The following is a 20074-nucleotide window of genomic DNA, read 5'->3' as shown; positions in this document are numbered from 1 at the left end:
AGTATACAGTTGTCTGTTATATCTTTTCTGCCTTTCACAAATGCACAAACAGATACAGTCTAATTCCACCTACTCAATGAACTGCAAACCTTATGTTCTCATCTTGTTTTTGTTTTGTTTGTTTGTTTGTTTGTTTGTTTGGTGAGGTTTTCATTGTCTGTTAGGTTTTTATAAGTGTAAATCGTCAAGCAGAACTCTTATGTCACTGCACAAGTTCACACTCTGACTAAGGCAGAATATAATTCTAATACCTCCCCTCCTAAGAGCATATTTTTCACCACTCCTTAAGATCAGCTTAAAAGTGACAGTAAGTGGCCAGACCAACATCTTGAGATTATTTACAAATAAAGATCAATGGCCTGACCATTAGCAACTAAAGTATTTGAAAGATGTTCATCTGCAATAGAGTTCTACCATGGAGGTAGACCCATTCCAGGCTTAAAGACTGTCAGGCAGGCACTTTAGTTCTCATTTCCATCAGGTAATCCTTATTGGCTTCCTGTTTTCTCAGGCTGAGATCCAGGTCTCCCGTTTTTAGCATGGTGAAAAATGACCCAGTTATGCTTCCTCGTCACATTTGCTGCCTCATATCTCCAAAATCTATCTTATGAATTGGACCAGGGTCTTCTCACCTCAACTTTTCTCACTGATCTCCACTACTTTCCCTAGGTACCACAACCAATATTAAGACTTAAAATGACAAATATCTCCCACAAGTCTATCTCTAGCTAAGATTGCTCTTCAAAACTCCAGGTGTGTTTGTAGCATCTTGAATTTAACCCATCAAATGCTGAGCTCTGAAACACTCCACACAATACCTCATTCAACATTCTGTGGCTCAAACAGAAAAGGCTAGAATCAGTCCTGCCCAACTTCTCTTACAGCACACATATATAATGAATGCTAGTACTTTTCATTCTGCCTCCCAAATAAACACTACAACTGCTCCTCATGGTGCCCTCTCATATCCTTATGTAAACCAACACCATCTCCAGCAAAGATTAACTACCATCACCCAATAATCTCCCTGCTCTGCACCCATTCGTGATGGGAGATGTCCTTCGGTATCTATGTTTCTCTTTTTGGTTGATGAATAAAACAACAATTGGCCAATAGCCAGGCAGGAAGATAGGTGGGGCTACCAGACCAGGAGAAGTGGGGAGAGGAAGGCAGAGGGAGGCCATGAAGAGATGCCATGCTGCTGAAGGACTAACATGCAGATTTATGGATAAGCCACAGGCCTCGTGGCAATACATAGATTAATAGAAATGGGTTAATAATTAAGAGAGAGCTAGCCAGTAAGAAGCCCTATCCATCAGCTAACAGTTTATAAATTAATATAAGTCTTTGAGTGCTTATTTGGGGCTAATCATCTGTGGGATCAGGCTGAAAAGAAATTCCAACTACACAATCATCTTCATGCAATCTGGTCCATCTTTAGCAGACCATGTGATCCTTTAAAAATCTCAAAAAGTACAACATTACATCACCCCAATTCTTCCATGTAGTGTCGGTCTTTTTAAAAATAAAAACCAAAATAGTGAGCCGGGCGGTGGTGGCGCACGCCTTTAATCCCAGCACTAGGAAGGCAGAGGCAGGTGGATCACTGTGAGTTCAAGACTAGCCTGGTCTACAAGAGCTAGTTCCAGGACAGCCTCTAAAGCCATAGGGAAACCCTGTCTCAAAAAACCAAAAAAAAAAAAAAACCAAAAAACAAAATAGTGAATGATCCCAATCAACAGGTCCAGAAATTATAAGCACTTCTCTGCTAGTATTTTCTAGAGATTGTAACACAGACAGGAACTGTTGAGTCTAGAGTCAGCCTGCTCCCGGAAGCACACGGTCTATGCCTCTCTGTCCTTGTCAGCTTATGTTGAGGTCCCACACCATTCACAAAGACCAACAGGAACCCAGAAGGTATGGAATCCATGGCTAACGCCCTTACCAGCTTCCAGAGCAGAAAAACAACTGCAAAAGGGTGGCACAACAATGGACCCTGTATTGTATAACAAAAAGTGGTTTGCCCAAAGACATGGTAAAAAGTTTAAGGAGAGGAAAAGGTTAATCACACACTATGAATTTTTTAAATTTTAACACAGTACACAGATATGTACAATAACTACCCATCAGTTTTAAGGAATGAATAACCAAAAGAAAAGATCAAATGGAGGCTGAGAGGCAAAGGGAAACCATCTGATACACCTAGTTACCATGGTGACAGCTGCAAAGCCCTCTTTTTAACCCATCACTGCTTTACATTCTCTCTCAGTTACACAAGGGAGTCCACTCAATATCAGCCTATTATTGGCTGTCTCCCTGATAGAGCAGAAAGTCAGTGTGGGCCAGGATTTATCTCTACATTGCTGGCTGGGATAACCCCCATGACTAAAACAATTTCCAGGACATAACATACACTCACTAAATATCGATTGAATTATTAATGAAATGGACCTCTGCTTTTATCTCCAAACAAGCAGAAGCTAAAATGCTCCCCGTGCTAAAACCAGAGCATTGAGTGAAATAAAAATCAAAACTGCAAACAAGAATAATAATCATTAATCACATTCTGATGGCCACTAGAAGCACTCATCCAGGCCTCTCTGGGCATCAGGGTCTCACTCCATTGATTTTAGCTAATAGGCTTTGCAGTCTATATAACAGGCTGTCCAGCAATACTTCCAAGGTGAGAATGGTCAAATAGCAACACACAATCTTTGTTGATCTTGAGACGGGAGGAATCTGTCCATTTGGCTCGAGAGTATACATCGTCATGAATGTTCTCATGGGCTAAGTAATGTTCTCCATTATGAGTAGGGCAAGTCCCTCTCTGAAAGAGGACCCTGACATTATAAAAGCGAAACTTATTGTTTCCAAAACAATGAGTCCACCCCATAACTCTCCTTCATTCCGATTTGAGAGAGACCGAAGGATACAAGAGTTAAAGTCTTGACTGAATTACACAACAGGCTAGCAAATATTTAGGTAGTAGCTAGCTAGTCCTTTCCTTGTCATTCTGGTAACACGGACTTTCAGCACTGTGGTGGGCACAGCGGAATAAAGCTCTGACTCTCACTTGCAACCACAGCTGCTTATTTTGTTCAGCTATTATAAGAAGAATGACAGGATCCAAGAAAGGTACCTAATTAAAGCTTCCCCTCATTTATCCCCAGCTCTGCCCTCACAGAGCAGGAAGGCTGTGTTTCATCCTTGCTAAAAGAAACAATCCAGCTGCCCACTCGGTGCTTAGAAAGCGCATAACGTGCTTAAAGATGAACAAAATGCAATGCTGCATCTAAGTCAAGGGAAGTCCTTCTGAATCAGAGTCCTGATGACAGCAATTTAAAATCTTCATCCCAGGGCGCATTCGATCGGGAGGAAACAACTTCACTTACAAAGCAGTGTATTGGACGTCATAACATAATCCAAACTCTGTCCTAGTGATAGGAAGTAACCAGCTATACCTCAAATTGTGTCTGAGGATGGAAGAGAGAGGCTTGGACTTAGCAGTTACTCATCGGGGGTGAGGGGCATCAGATGCAAAGTAACGTGACAAAGATCAATCATCTTCAAGACTAAAGCCTGGACAAGTGGTTCTTTCATCCAACGCCTCCATGGTTATGTCTCAAGTGCTGGGTCTGAGAAGCTGCTGGCTTTCTGATACTCCGTTTCTACAGACAGAATACTGACATGTTTGAACATCAGACGCACTTTCCAAATAGCTTCTCCAAGGGCGGTGCACTTATACCTTAGTGTCTTCATCTGCTTTGTACATGTTGACTTCGTGAATTTGACATGGTGTCGCATGAAGCATTCAGTACTGCACATCATCACAAAGGAGAACCTATTCCTGGGAAGAAGGGCTTCTTAAGGGTCCTTAGTGATTGTGCCCCACTCTTAGCAAACACTTACGTCCTGTACTGACACCAGAGAACAAACATGCTTTATGAAAACTTCATTTCTACAGGGAAACAGTTCCATTTAGGACAACTGTCAACCTTAAGCAATCTCATATTTTAATTCACTTCATATGAAACTGCTATGTTATACATTTGGAGAGTCAGAATTTTGTTATTCATCACAAGATGGTCTTAAACCTTCAATTCTCCTGCCCCAGCCTCCCGAGCTGTGAGGAATGCAAATAGGCGCCACTACTCCCAAGCGTATACAAATGATAAGGCATTAAAATCTAATACTGTGATACATTTTAACCAAATAAAATTCCCAATTCCTCCTCCTATGGAATAGCATCATCATACACCCTCCCACCTCCCCATCACACACATACTTCTAAGGGCCTGAGGCTGAACAGGGATGAATACTGGCTGTAATCTCACCACTGGCTTATCAATTATCAGTTTCAATGTGATGAAGCTTGTGGTACAACATAGGGGATCTCATCTGTGTCAACCCCTTTCCTGGCCACAAAGGCATTGGATTCTATAAGGGAGGCTGAACCCAGGCAAGACCTTAGACTCCAGCCATATTTTGTTTTGGCATTTTTTTATTTATTTGGTTTTATTTTTATTTTGTTTTGGAAAGATAGAGATGAAGAATATGAAGAGTTAGTTGGGTGTACAGGGAAGATCTGAGAGGAGTTTTGGGAAAGAAATGGATATGATCAAAATACGATTTTATATTAAAGAAATAAATCAGTAAAGACTCCAGCTACCCAAACCCAGTGAAAAAACAGAGCATTGATGGATACATTGGGAGTTGTAAGACATACATAAAACCATGGGTTATTCAACAAGACACAGAAAACACAGAGTCAAGGAAACATGGAGATGAGGAAGTCGGCAGGTATGGACTCATGGAAATATGGAGCCAGTGGATACACAGGGACATGGAGTCCAGGAAGCAGGAGAACATATATGTACATGTGGGACAAACATGAAACCATTGGACACACATAGATCCAGGAACACAAACAGAAACAGGGAATGTGCACAGAACATGGGACACACAAGGAGTCAGTTGGGAGCAGAATCAGGGACACACATGGAAGTAGGGTACATGCATGGAGCCAGGTTATGGGAATGGAAACAGAAGACACACAAGAAGCTGGAGCCATACACGGAGTCAGGGGACACAGAGGGAAATAAGGCTCATACACAGAGTTAAAGAACATTTGTGAGCTTCTAAGATACACATAAACAAGGAAACACATGGAGCAGGACGCTCATGGAGGCCAGCACAAAGCATCCATCTTCTCATATCTGCTATTCATACTCCTGTTTGCTAACAGAATAAATTTTGTTTTACTCTTGAGTGTAACTGAGACTAACTGGGTTACATCTTCTCAAGCCATAATCGGAAGACAAGGCAGGTCAGCCAGTGCCAGCAGTCAGTAACAAAAGGCCAGCCAGGACCAGAAGCTGAACAATCTATGGTGATGCCAAGGCAAGAATAGGAGGAGGTGGAAGAGTGGGCAGCAAAGTTAGTTAATACAGGCAATGGTAACTGGAGCTCAGAATCATGGGGAAAGAGAAGAAAGTAGCTCTCAGAGGAGGAGGGCAAGAGCCTCCCAGTCACCAAGCATGATAAAAACAATGCTCTGTATTTTTCTCATTATCATCTAACAAAGCAATGCTTCCAACACATACAAAAATAGAAATAGAAGTATGATGATTCAGAAAAAATACAGGATCCATGAAAAATAATCACCCTCACTGTGGTACAGGAATAAAAGTCCAATTTTAAAAACATTTGACCACTTAAGGCCTCATGCTAAGGCAAGGGACAATTCATTCCCCAGCTTGGTTCCAGTAATGACCATGGCTGGAAAAGACAACCCCTTATTGCCCTTCCGAAGCTCTTGGGGCAAAGTATGACTAATCCTCCATCTAGCATCCATAGGCGTTTCTATAAATTCTGACATAATTTTTAGCTCAATCAATACATTTGTAAGTAGGAAGACATTCTACAAGATCACTAAAGAGTTAACGATAAAGATCGTAGGGACCTGGGAGATGAAATCAATAGTACCCTGCCTGGTACTGCAGGCAGAAGCAATCTGAGCCATTAATAGCAAATGCATCCAACAAAGACCCTGACAAAATGCCCCGAATCAGTCATGATTTTAAGGCCTGAAGCTCTGCAGAATATGGAATGTCTCACTCATCAGTGGTCTTTCTTCTTGTATAATGGTAAATTGCTTGCCGTAAGTCCATTTCAATCAGTAGATCTCACTCTCTCTATAGCTAGCATGCTGGGTAAACTTTAATCAATAAACAAACGAAAACAGAATAAGGTACAATTGCCTCAAGTCAACTTGAAACATTTAAGGCTAATTCCGATGATGGTTATGGTTCTTGGGGAGCATGCTGAGAAACATGCTGCTTGAAGGGTCACTATTTTTCCCATTTATTGGAACAGATGTTTAGGGAAATGACAAGCACATCAATGTGAATGGAATGTTGGCAATCGGTCTGGGTATTTTAGTCAACACTGAATATTCGTGGATAAATCTTGTAGAGCATGTGGGGGGGCAGTCTTCAAACCCAGAAAGCCATTAGGTCATGTGAAGCAAAGGACTCAGTGAGAGAGGAGTGGGAAGTACTTCACGGAGGCTGGGAAATAAAATTGTATTAGAATTTTCAGTCTGTCCAGATACTTCCAATCAAGACCCTGACAAAATGTGCTTCATGACATTAAGCATGAATCAATGTGTTGGCCTATGATTCACTTCACCAAAAGCCTCTTAGGCAGAAATTTCCCAAAGTATAACACTAAATCATGATGTTTAAAAGAGCCATGTGAAAGTCAAGATTTTAAAACAAGACTATCCAATTCCTTTTTTTTCTCCCTGGTCAATGTTTTGGGACAAGTTCTCAAACTTTCATGCACAGTTGGTCCTACATTCCCAAAATGGATTCATGTGATAGATAAAGTGGTGACCAACTGTCATCTCCATTCTGAGCTATTCTCATAACATCCACGGGGCATCTTTTGTGTGTTTTATCAGCAGTATTATCCTTGGTTCAAAGCATCAGTTCCTTCCGGGAGCCCCCAGTCTCTTGGGCATCACCTGTCTACAATGCAGGAACTCTTACCCCACCTCAACCCACTCTCTGTCCTGTATCCTGGGTGCCTGGCCCCCTCCCTCCCTCCAGTCTAGCTCACTGGAGGTGGAATCTGTTTCCAACTAGAGAACCTCTTGCCTGTTCCCAGGACCCCGCCCACTCCTACAGCTCAATGCCTCAGCCACACTGATTCTCTCCCCCTCTCTTTTCTTTCTTTAGCCTCTTCCTTCACCTGGCTTTCCCCCCATCTTCTCTAAAGGATTATTCAATAATGCTCTTTTCAAAGGTATTTCCTGTCTTCCTGTTCCTACACAACTAACATTTTTTCTCTCTTTGGAGCCACATATTTATCTTTACATGAAATGTGTTTTACTTTCTCCTACACAGCCCTGGCTAAGTAACACAAAATGGGCTGTGCTGGGGCCACACAACACCATCTACTTGAGTGTTAAACAAAGGCTCCTACAGATGTGACACACTTTGAAAATTGCTTTTTCCAGATGAACTGTTTGAGACCAGGTGATGGATTTGAGTTATCCCTAATACAACGAGACATGGTACAGCAAGAGAAGACAGAAAGATACACAGGGAGATTGTGGAGAGTATATGCCTAGGAGACTGAGCAATGCAACTGCAAACCAACACAGGTCACAAACTGCTGCTGAGTGCAGGAAATGAAGTCTTCTCTAGAGTCATCACAGAGAGTATGGCCTCATTCACATTGTCACAGTGGACTTCTGGCTAACACATTGTGAGAGAAGACAACATGAAATTACCCAGTTGGTGGTCACTTTGCAACAGCCCTAGGAAAGCAATACCCAGATACACCACTACTATGAGAACTGCTGGAACACTTATCAACTGTTCAGCTCTTCAAATGCACAAACTTCCAACACTGAAAGACCCAGGACAATAAGGGCAAGGTGCCTCCTCTGTCTTCTCACCCATGCTGAACTTGGACACTATGTTATCAGACTTCCATGACCAGCCCTGTCTATAAAAGAATCTATCACTGAGATCTGGAGTGTCTTGCTCTCAGCTAGATCCTTCCTTCTGGGGAATCACAGGCTTCTCAGTCAACAGGTATTATATCTCTCATTCTGTCTCCATTGTTGACCATACTTGGAGTAAAGATCCAAGATCCTAGATATCAACAGAGCTTCCCAGTCTATTTGGTTCTCTATCTATTATGCCATCAACTATAGATCTCTCCAAGTTCTAGAACCACAGCCAATTATTCTTTCCTATATTTGTGTTACCATCTGGAGCTCAGTTTCTCCTTCTTGCTGCCTTTGATCACAGCAGCAGCCCCAGAATGATCTTGCCTGATGGCTACAACATTTCCTTCCTCCCAGTGGAGGCTAATCTTCAGGTATGTCACCATGCCATGCACATCTCTGCCCTCCCTATCTATGATAGCCTTAGCCACTTCTCCTCCTCACCTTTAACCTAGAGTATGTGACTCATTCTGTACTGTGTGTTTGCTAGGACCGGTGGTGCAGCGTCCCCCACTGCATCACTTAGCTCTTGTTCACTTCCTTTCTTTGGAATATCTCCCCTTTGTAAACTGCTCATAAACTGCTGACAGCCATCTGGGACTTGGCCCTGCCATAAGCTTTTCCTAGAAACCTTCTTCCATAAATGGTTCTGAAGCGGTGGCTTCCTCACTTCCATGTTCCTCTCATGGGTTCCATGTACATGACACAGACACCTAACAGTGTGATGTGAAGGCCCTGTGGTTCTAAGGGATTGGACCTTGGCTGCTGTTGAGTCAAAGTTTAGAACCAATGTTGGTGGCAACAGGCACTCATTAAATGTTTGTTACATGTTCACCCAAAACAAAAAATAGACAACTAAGAGTTGGGGAAATAACCCAGTGATGGAGTGCTTGCCTAGGACTGGGTAAAAGATCATCTACAATAGTCTGACGTGTCATTTGTCAGCTGTGGGGTGGGCTCAACTCACAAACCCTGAGAGCACACATACCCCGCTGGCAAGGCTGCAGGAAACAGATCCTCAGGCAATGATACATCCATCAGGCAGAATCTGAAATGTACATCCAATGCACCCAGGCATTTTCACCCTTTAACGTAGAATTCCAAATTCATGGAAAATCTTCCAATGCATCTCTCAGCAATGGGATTTTAATAGGACTAGAGCACATAGCAGAGAACTGCACCACAAGAGGAACAATGGTGTAAATGTGGACGTTCTGATGCCAGGGTTTTCTACATTGTGCGGAATTATACACACACCACCTTTTATCAAGGATTTCGAGGTTTGATTGTGTTTGTATGTGTCTGCATCTCTGCTTGAGATATGAAAGAACAATATACCGCGAAGTATAAGGAAAGCTTTATAAAAATGTAGAGCAGGAATCCAGAACAGAGAACATATACAAAAGTTAGATTTCTGTGGACAACTCTCATTCCATTGATTTTACTTTACTCCATGAGAATCAAAAGCAAAACCTAGGAACTTGAATAAACTGAGCTCAGGTATGCTGGCACAACTACATAGAATGAGATGGCTTTCTGGGACTTTGCAATGGTAATTTGGCTTAAATTCCTCAGTGAGATACATAACCTGAAGACCAAAGAAAAGAATGAACTATCATCTTAAAGGGTTTTCAATGACTCCCAGGAACTATGGGTAAAATGGAGCTGCTACTGTGGAAAAGACAGAGTGGTGGAGCATTCATTGTAATGCAGAGTGCAGTGATTCGGTGGTGGGGCTAGCACTGTATGATGAGTGATGGGGTGAGCACTGTATGATGGAGTGATGGGGTGAGCACTGTATGATGGAGTGATGGGGTGAGCACTGTATGATGGAGTGATGGGGTGAGCACTGTATGATGAGTGATGGAGTGAGCACTGTATGATGGAGTGATGGGGTGAGCACTGTATGATGGAGTGATGGGGTGAGCACTGTATGATGGAGTGATGGGGTGAGCACTGTATGATGAGTGATGGGGTGAGCACTGTATGATGGAGTGGTGGGGTGAGCACTGTATGATGGAGTGATGAGGTGAGCACTCTATGATGGAGTGATGGGGTGAGCACTGTATGATGAGTGATGGGGTGAGCACTGTATGATGAGTGATGGGGTGAGCACTGTATGATGGAGTGATGGGGTGAGCACTGTATGATGGAGTGATGAGGTGAGCACTCTATGATAGAGTGGTGGGGAGTGCACCAGAGTGGTGGAGTGGCAGGGCATGCAATATGTAAAAGGAAAACAATTAAGTGTTGTCCTGCAGTGGCACAAAATTTCTGTGCACAGGAAAAAGAAACAGAGGGTAAGGTGGCAGATTTTAAGTTCCTAGAGCCTAGAGATGACCGGGAAGTAGCAGACATCCATAGGGCGTATGTTCATACGTCTTTTCCTTAGTGCTGTCCATTAAGGAGCCCTAACCGCTAGTGCTCCAAGCAGCCAGGAAGTACCATTCCCAGAGTGGCATGAGGAAGCAGGTAATAGAACAGCAGCATCTTGCATCCAAGAGACTGAAAGTTATCACTGAGCTCAGGACCCAACTTTAAGATTCTGTCCTAGGCTGCAAAGGTATCATTCCAACAACCACAGGAGCAAAAATGTGGCCATCAATTAAAGTCTATCAATTACATTAAAATGCATGTAGTGATATCAAGCTGGTCAGCAGAGAAAGAAAAACAACAGAAAATATAACTTCTCAGATCCCCTGGAATGACAAATGGATGAACCGCCAGATGCCAGGGAACCCACTAACCAGAGTAAATACAAAACAGAACAAAAGCTGGCAGCAGCAGGGAAACTCAGCTCAGCCTTCCTCTCCCAGCTGCACTGCAGTGGTGTTCAGAGAGCAGGCAGAGGACTGTTGGTTTATATGGAAGTGTTCTAACTATGGGATGAAGAAAAGGTGATAAAAAGAGAAAATGGGCTTGCTCCCAACAAATAACTGCCAACTGCCCACTGGACACTGGACACTGCTTCACAGTGAGAGTCCACAGCTACTGGGAAGTCAAAAAAGATGCGAGTGTGATTCTCCTCAGGACTCATGTCACTTCAGAATTACAGGTTTTCATGGACACAGGACAACTCAAATGACACAACCAGGATGCAGTGAGCAGAGGCCACACTGGGTGAGTGATTCCATTTCTTTAAAATGGGAAATGAAAAAATAAAGCAGTAAGAGATTTCAAAACATCCAAGAACTACCCAAGAAAACTGTATTGTTTGGAATTCAGATAGATCCTTGGTTGACCCTACAGAATTCACGTCTTCATGAGACCATGCACTTCATGGTTTTAGGATAAGTTTTATTTGGCCACTTCTCCATGTCTGGTATAACAATAATATCATAAAGTCCTTTTCATTAACAGCTACAGACTGAAATAGCACAGATAAAATTATATAATATCCTGAATTCGGGTCAATATAATTTGCTAAATGTGAGACAATTAAGAGGTAAAAATGAGAAAACAGTGTGAAAATTGGTAAATGTGGTTCTTAGATAATTGTTCATATTTCATATCAACATATGAAGTCAGTGACACAAAGCTTCAAAACTAATGAGAGGCTGTTGAAATGAGTTAATGACATTCGATGTCTGATTTTGACTGATAATAGTGGCATTCTGAGGACAGACACATGGTATTTTGTTTTGTTTTGTTTTGTTTTCCTCACTGTGAATTGTTCAAGTGTTCAGGCCATAAAGACCTTACATAACTTTTGGTAGAAAACAGAAGAGTGAATATGCCTATGAACTAATGAATGCCACTACACTGAGAAGGCACTGCAGACACTAATGGATTCCACTGCATCATGATGTTAATGAGGACCACGGCACCTGTCACGGCAAGACCTTGACTTCGTCAGGAAATGCCAAAGAAGAATTTGTTTTCTTTCCTGTCTTTTTACTGTTTACCGCAGTGCCAGTGCCATAGTTTCAGCCTCTGACTTGAATGTCTGTGAGCCTTGAAGCACCTGTTCAATGAAGATGGTTCAATAACACAGTTAGCATCCACAGCAATCCCATCTGGGATCCTTCATGAGTAAACACTGCTGCTAGACCTGAGATTCTTATGTGGAAGAATCTTCATGTTTGTCTTCATCCCAAACAATTACCAGGTGAAGTCACAGAACAAAAAGGAGCATCCATCTTCTATTGTCCTGTGTTAAACATGGGATTTGAATTCACACTATGGTCTTATTTCTTTCCCTTTATTTCTTATTTACCTTTGTAGGATACTACAGGATGCTCAGCCCTCTGGCACTGGGCTGGATCCTGGGACTCAGGGCGGGCAAGTCTCCACACTCCCAGGCTTGAGAACAGCCATGCAAGGATGCAGGCTCCCTTCATGGTGGGCAAGGGGTCTCTGACTCTGGGACCGTGTCTTCTACGAAGTTCACCTTCTCCTCATGTGTGAAACGTACCTACAACACACAAAAAAATGGTCTCGTGAACATCAGTTCATACTTTATTTCATGGTGGATAGCATTTTGTAAAAGTCCCATCACTAACTTTTAAGGTTGTAATAAGTGAAGACCAGGGATGTTACAAAATACAAACAGATACCCTTGATAGTAGATTATGCTTCAGAGAGTGTGGGGAGGAGGTGTTTGTACATGCATGTAAGGCTCTGTGTGTGTAAGGGTGTGGGGGTATATGAGGATGTGTAGGTTAGTGTATTGTTCTGTTGTAGTTGTGCATGCTTGAGCCTATGTGTAGTACAGATTGTGTGTATATGGGTGTGAATGTGTGTGTATAGGTATGGGTTGTGTGTGTATTATGTGTATATATATATATATGTGTGTGTATGTGTGTACTAGTGTGTATATATTGGTGTGTGTGGTAAGTGGGTATGTGTGAATAGTATAGATATGTGTGCAATGGTGTGTTGTGTATGCTGTGTGTGTATAGAATAGATTGTGTGTATGGGTATGGATGTGTCTGTATATTAGTGCATTTATTGAAGTGTGTGGGGTGTATAATATCAGTGCATTTTATTTGGGTGTACCTATATGTATAGTGTATATATCTATGTATGTATATAATTGTGTGCATATGTGTGTGTGTGGTGTGTATATGGGGGTGTGGGCATGAACATATTATAGACTCTGTGTGTATGAGTATAGATGTGTGTGTGTGTGTATGTGTGTGTACGGGTGTGTGTGAACAAATGAACTAAATCTGAGGCAATCCAAGTTTAAGCAATTCTAGGTCATACCCCTCCCAAACAATGGTGATTAATCTCTGTGATCATTGTTGGGGCTTTCCTTGTAGGTCTGCCTTGGCCTACTTGTGCAAATCAAGAGTTGACATGCAGTGACTCCATCACTCTTTATCATCCCTAAGACCCTGCTTTATAAGACTATAGCCTTTGCCTTTTACCAACAATCTCATTAGCATTATGGCTCAAATTTCTGCCAATCATTCTAATGACAGTATAAATTTAAGGATAATCTATCTGCAAAACCTGTGACCAAGGGTGAGTCAAACAGAGCATAAACTGAGCAATACTAGGCAGAATAAAAGGATGAGGCTAGAAACTGAGACTTTCGAGACTATGAACAAAACACTCTCTAAAACAAGACAAGCTTGTATAAATAAAATAACCCAGGCTCTTAGCTTTAAAAGAAGTAGGAGTGCCTTGGGAGTGAAGGGAGGGTGCCCTGCCATTTAGAGGGATCAAGGATAGGCTCACAGGGGGTCTGATTTGAATTTAATATTGAAGGATAAAGAGGATTTCAAAAGATAGGGATTTCTGGAAATACATTCTATACCAAGAGGAGAGGATGAGACAGTATCCTGAGGAGTAGGTTAGCAGGAGAGAGGCAGCAGCAAACATCTGTTCTAGAAGGTTTTACTGCACTTGGTACAGACACCAGGTAATACAAAGAGGGCAGAGGAAGAGTTGGGATAGAGGTTGTGGCAGGGAAGTAAGTTGTGGAAAGTAAGTTAGACCACAAACTACTATAGTTTATTCATCATAGGAGGAATATATAAGGAAAAGGAAAAATAAAGAGGGAATTGCAGAGAGAACAACAGAGGGGCACATAAGTTGACTTAAAGTTACTGCAGCTGTGGCTTTAGGCTTTGTCCATCACGAGCAAAAAGCAGATGCAAAGCATAGCTAGTGAGTATGATGGGTCAGAATGGTCACAGAGTCCAACTTTCACCCCTGCCCCATCAGGATGGTGCCCTCTACCCTGTGAGTCTGGGCTGCTCTGTGGTGGCACTACTCAGCAACCACACAGCAGAAGTCACAGCTTCTAACTACCAAGCCAGGAACTACAGCATGATGGCCATTTCCTGCATCCAGAACACATTCCTCAGAGAATAGAGGCAGTGGATCAGAAGTCTGACTCCCTGTGACTGTCTCAGGAGAGAGACCAGTTAGGTGGTATGGAAGCTAGAACCGATAAACCCCAGCTTTGCAGTCATCATTGCTGAGACTGACCCTGAATCACACTGAGGGTCTTTAGCATTTGTCACAAGCACAGCTGAGCCCTGCCCAAATCCCTGAACATGAATATGTGAAATATATTAAAATGGTGATGGTTTTAATCCATCAGATTTTGGCAACAGCGACAAATAGACTCAAAGTGATCTAAATGACTATCAGGATATGACTTATTCATTTGAATAGTATCCACTGAAGGACTGGTGTATATGAAACTATGATATTTGGTATTGTACATGCTAGGATTATGATGCTGAATGGATCATTTGGAAAATCTTATAAACTCCAGGTCAGGTGATGAGGAAATTAATCAGAAGGAGCACATAAAGTTTGGGAAGGTTGAAATGATAAATGAGGTTGATCTTCACTTAGGGGGAGGCCTGAAAGGAAAGGAGGAGGCCACATTAGATGAGAAAGATCACTGGATGCTGCCCAAGGATAGTTAGCAGGCAGCAAGTGGGGTCTTCCGTCGAAAAGGAGACAGAAGCCGCAAATCAATAAATTAGTGGACAGAGAGACGTAGAGCAAAGTACAGCTCCCTCTTATATAAGGTGGTCAAAGAAAATGCAATGAAAGTAAGATTAGCAATAGAAGATTTAGAATTTTTAGGCCTGAGAAAGCGATTTGGCAAATAAGCCTATGCTGGCAAGGTGGTGCTCAATGGAGCAGTACCTGAATGGTCGTTCAGGAGTAATTAAGGCTGTTTTCATGAGAGGAATTGGTTGCACTGCCAGTGGGCTGCTAGAGAGGCCACTTAAACCTCTGCAGCATTCTTGCCTCAACCTCCCATGCATGCCACCTTGCCAGGTTATGAACGCCACAGTGAGATGATGTAGCAGAAGGGCCCTCATCCATCACCACCCCTTGATTTCAGTCTGCCAGCCTCCGGCACTGAGAAAAATAATTTATTTTCTTGGAGATGTGTCACCCAGTTTCTGAGATTATTTTACAGTGAAGGGGAAAAGACTATGTCACAGATAATTACAAAACAGTCTGCTTTCTGAGAAGGTTGAATGGAGAAGAGCTTTTAGATTTAAGAGGGAAAAAGTGAAGGTGGCCCCTTCCTGCCACCCTAACACTTAGGAATCTTGGTTGGAGGATTATGAGGTCAAAGCTACCATGGGCTGCATAGTGGAACCCTGTTATAAAGGAAAAATAAGTGAGAAAAAGGTATCCTATGGTAGAAAACCCAGAAACACTTGAAATGCAAAGCTATTAGAATAAAGAAACTGGTTATTAAAGGGAGGAAAGGTTTCATCTTTAAGAAGAAGTACATATCTACATATTAAATACACACATGTTATACCATATTATATTAAATGATTTAGAAATAGAGGGATATATCCAGTGGGTAGTATAGCCAATGTAACAGCTCCTAAATTTTTAGTCAAATAAGAATTATTTCTGAGGGCTAAAGAAGTGAGGGTGAGAACTTTAAGCAGCAGGAAATGTAAAGGCATTGACCTGGTGCTGATAAAAGTAACTAGATCTGAGTGTCTCTCAATCACTCATTGTTTACTGAATGCCAACTACACACACAATGGTCCATGCGTGTATGAATGTGTAGAGGATGCAGAGAACACAATGGGGAGGAGGCAAGCCTTCGGGCATCAATAATGCCAATGGGGACATAGACATGAGAAGACATAGCAGTAAGATTCATGAGACTAAGAATCCAGAGTATGTAAAATGTTAGGGTCAAAGGTTAGGAAATGTAAAGGATTCTAGATGTTCTCTTTGGATACCATCCATAGGTAGAGTGGAGAAGCAAGTGGAGAGACTACAAACCAAGGCAGTGAGGAAAGAGCTACTGGGGAGGATGAGGTAAAGAAAATGTGTAGGGACATAGAGGCGAAATGGGTAGGGAAACAGGCAGCCAGAAGCACAGCTGTCCCACAGCTGATGATGCCTCAGACACAAAATATTGTACTAGATATGGTCCATAGCTGCTAAGTTTTTCTTTGATCTTCAAAATTTACAAAGAACTCAAGAAGCTAGTTTCCAAAACACCAAATAATCCAATTAAAAATTGGGGTACAAAACTAAATAGAGAATTGTCAATACAGGAATCTAAAATAGCTGAAAGGCATATAAGAAAGTGCTCAACATCCTTAGCTATCAGGGAAATGCAAATCAAAAAAAAATTCTGAGCTAACATCTGACTCCTGTCAGAATGGCTAAAATCAAAACACCAATGACAGTTTGTGCTGGAGAGGATGTGGAGAAAAGGGAACACTCCTCCACTGCTGGTGGGAGTGTCAACTCGTACAGCCACTTTGGAAATCAGTATGGCGATTCCTCAGGAAAATGGGAATCAGTCTACCACAAGATCCAGCAATTCCACTCTTAGGTATATACCCAAAAGAAGCACATTCATACAACAAGGATATCTGTTCAACTATGTTCATAGCAGCATTATTTGTAATAGCCAGGACCTGGAAGCAACCTAGATGCCCCTCAACTGAAGAATGGATAGAGAAAATGTGGTACATTTATACAATGGAGTACTGCTCAGTGGAAAAGAAAACAATGGAATCTTGAAATTCACAGGCAAATGAATGGAACTAGAAGAAACTATTCTGAGCGAGGTAACCCAGTCACAAAAAGACAAACATGGTATGCACTCACTCATATATGGTTTTCACACATAGAGCAAAGGATTATCAGCCTACAATCCACACCACCAGAGAAGCTAGGCAACAAGGAGGACTCTAAGAGAGACATACATTGTCCCCTGGAGAAGGGAAAAGGGACAAGGTATCCTGAGAAAATTGGGAGCATGGGGGAAGGGGAGAGGGAGCTAGGAGAATGAGAATGGGAGAAGAGGAGGGGTGAGGAAGACATATGGGATCATGAAGGTTGCATACGGGGAAGAACAGAGGAGAGCAAAATAAGAGAAACATCAGAGAGGTAGACAGTATACATTTAAAGAGAAATAAGGCACTAGGGAAATGTCCAGAGATCTACAAGGATGACACCAACTAACCATCTAAGCAACAGTGGAGAGGCTATTTTAAATGTCTACCCCTGATAATGAGATTGATGACTAACTTATATGCCATCCTAGAGCCTTCATCCAGCAGCTGATGGAAGTAGAAGCAGATACCCACAGCTAAACACTGAACTGAACTGGAATCCAGTTACAGAGAAGGAGGAGTGATGAGCAAAGGGGTCAAGACCAGGCTGGTGAAACCCACAGAAACAGCTGACCTGAACAAGGGGGAGCTCTTGGCCCCCAGACTGATCACTGGGAAACCAGCATGGAACTGATCCAGACCCCATGAATGTGGGTGTCAGTGAGGAGACCTTGGAAATTTACGGGACCTCTTCTAGTAGATCAATACTTATTCCTAGCATAGGAATGGACTTTGGGAGCCCATTTTTCATGGAAGGATACTCCCTCAGTCTAGACACATGGGAGAGGGCCTAGGCCCTATCCCAAAGGATATGACAGACTGAAGAACCCCCATGGAAGGCCTCACTCTCCCTGGGGAGCAGAAATGGTATGGGATAGGTAGGGTGTAGGTGGGATTTAGGGGAGGAGGGGAAGGAGAAGGAACTGGGATTGACATGTAAAACAATCTTGTTTCTAATTTAAATAAAAAATGGAGAAAAATATTAAAAGTATGTTTTCTCCATTAGAGGACAGACTAGAGCGCCACTGTGAAACAGCCTATCTTCACTTTTCTTCCTGGCATGAGACTGAAGCCATGAAATGTCATCAACTGGTGGATTTTAAGATAGACATGACTGAGTAGGCGTGCCCTAGGAATCGGCTAACCTCAAAGGCCAGGGTACTAGGTAGACAAAAAAGATCTTCACCTCTCAAAAGCCAATCCCCAAGACACACACTCAAGAAGACTGCTTACAGAGTCTCCCTTTCTGCCCCATCTCTAGCATGACACACAGATCTAATCCACCAACCTTCCTTCCCCATCCATTCCTTCATTCCAGTCTTCATCTCCAGCAGGCATCCCATGGGACCCTCTGGCTACACAGGCCAGGAAAAGAGGTAGGATAACTACAGATCTTCACCTCTGCCCCCCCTTACTCCAAATCCAACCCTGCAAATTCACACCCAGCACAGTGACAGAACACATGCTTTAGCATCATTTCCCCTTGTGCCCCATCTCTGGGGAACTAGATCTTCCCCTTCAACCTTTCTCCCCACACGCCGCTTTGTCTCAGCCCCCAATTCCAGCAGGCTTTCCATATGAAACCTCCCGCCAACCTTGCCAGAGAAGAAAGTACGTTCATGAAACAGGTAGGAGAGTTTCAGATCTTCACTCTCCCCCAGTGCCTCCATAACCAAACCCCTAGTGCCATCACCAACAAACCACCTGATGTGTCCTTTCCAATCTCTCTGCCTCCATGTCCAGGGTTCTCAGCAGATCCTAGTGGAATACCCTGCTTCCCTTCCTCCTGTGAACCCTCTTCCAGCCCATTCATATTCTCATGAATCAGCCCCCAATATGCAGAAAAACACTGTACCCAGAACCAGAACCCACAGGAGAAACACCTAGCAAAATTCCAGAAGCATTCCCTACCAGGTAACACACAACCACCTTATCTTCCTAAGAACCAGAGAGGGCAACAGAAACCAAGAAACAAAATGCCCACACAACAAAGAAAAGAACAGGTAGCCGCAACTAGAAATACAATCATCTCAAACCCAGAAGCCTAGATAGCAACGTATAAACACAATAACAGCCAGGACAAAATGTCCCCACAAGAGCCCAGAAAAGCCTACTACAATAGGCTCTTAGAAAGACAATATAGCTGACGCACAAGATGAGGACCTTAAAATAGCCTTATGAATATGATAGAGGTCCTTAAACCAGAGCTGAATAAATCCACTAAATAAATCTTTGAAAACACAAACAAAATGTGGAAGGAAATTTTAAAAAATAGTTCAAAACCTTCAAGTGAAAATAGAGTCAATAAAGAAAACCAAAATTGAGAAAAATCAGGAAATGAAAATTCTCGGAACTTGAACAGGAACCTCAGAGGTACCAAACCTCACCAATGAGCCACAAGAGATGGAAGAGGGAAGTGCAGGCACTGGATATAAGACAGAAGAAATGGATATACAACTCAAAGAAAATTTTAAATCTGAAAAACAACAGGCAAAAAAAAAATACAGGAAATCTGGGACACTATGAAAGGACCAAATCTTTGAATAGTAGGGATAGAGGAAGGAGAAGAAACCTAGGCCTATGACAAAGAAAATATTTTCAACAAAATCACAGAAGAAAATTTCCCTGAACTAAAGGAGATGCCTATTAAGGAATAAGAAGCACACAGAACACCAAATATACAGGACCAGAAAGGAAATTCTCATGGCAGATAATAATCAAAACACCAAACATATACAACAAAGAAAGAATATTAAAATTGCCAATAGAAAAAGACTGAGTAACATATGAAGCCAGGCCTATTTGAATAACACCTGAAAACTCAATGGCTACTCTAAAAGCCAGAAGGTCCTGTATGGAGTTCTACAAACTCTAAGAGACCATAGATGACAGCCCACTATAACTAGAAAAACTTTCAATCACAATAGATAAAGAAGAAAAGACATTCCAAGGGAAAAAAACAAATTTAAACAGT

The 20074-nt window shown here is 42.3% G+C and overlaps 1 protein-coding gene across 1 annotated transcript in view; it reads right to left on the bottom strand.

Annotated features, from left to right (window-relative positions):
* Sema5a (semaphorin 5A) overlaps nt 1-12360 on the bottom strand; it is a 263102-nt gene extending 250742 nt beyond the window's left edge. Inside the window, exon 1 of the mRNA XM_035439159.1 lies at nt 12237-12360. Within this exon, the coding sequence (XP_035295050.1) occupies nt 12237-12360 (124 nt within the window). The remainder of the gene's footprint in view (nt 1-12236) is intronic.
* Between the last annotated feature and the right edge of the window lie 7714 nt (nt 12361-20074).

This window comes from Cricetulus griseus, chromosome 2 (genome assembly GCF_003668045.3).
Source record: "Cricetulus griseus strain 17A/GY chromosome 2, alternate assembly CriGri-PICRH-1.0, whole genome shotgun sequence".
In the NCBI taxonomy this organism is placed as follows: Eukaryota; Metazoa; Chordata; class Mammalia; order Rodentia; family Cricetidae; genus Cricetulus; species Cricetulus griseus.
Note: the sequence above shows the minus strand (reverse complement) of the source record. Positions and strands in the feature narration are given on the sequence as shown.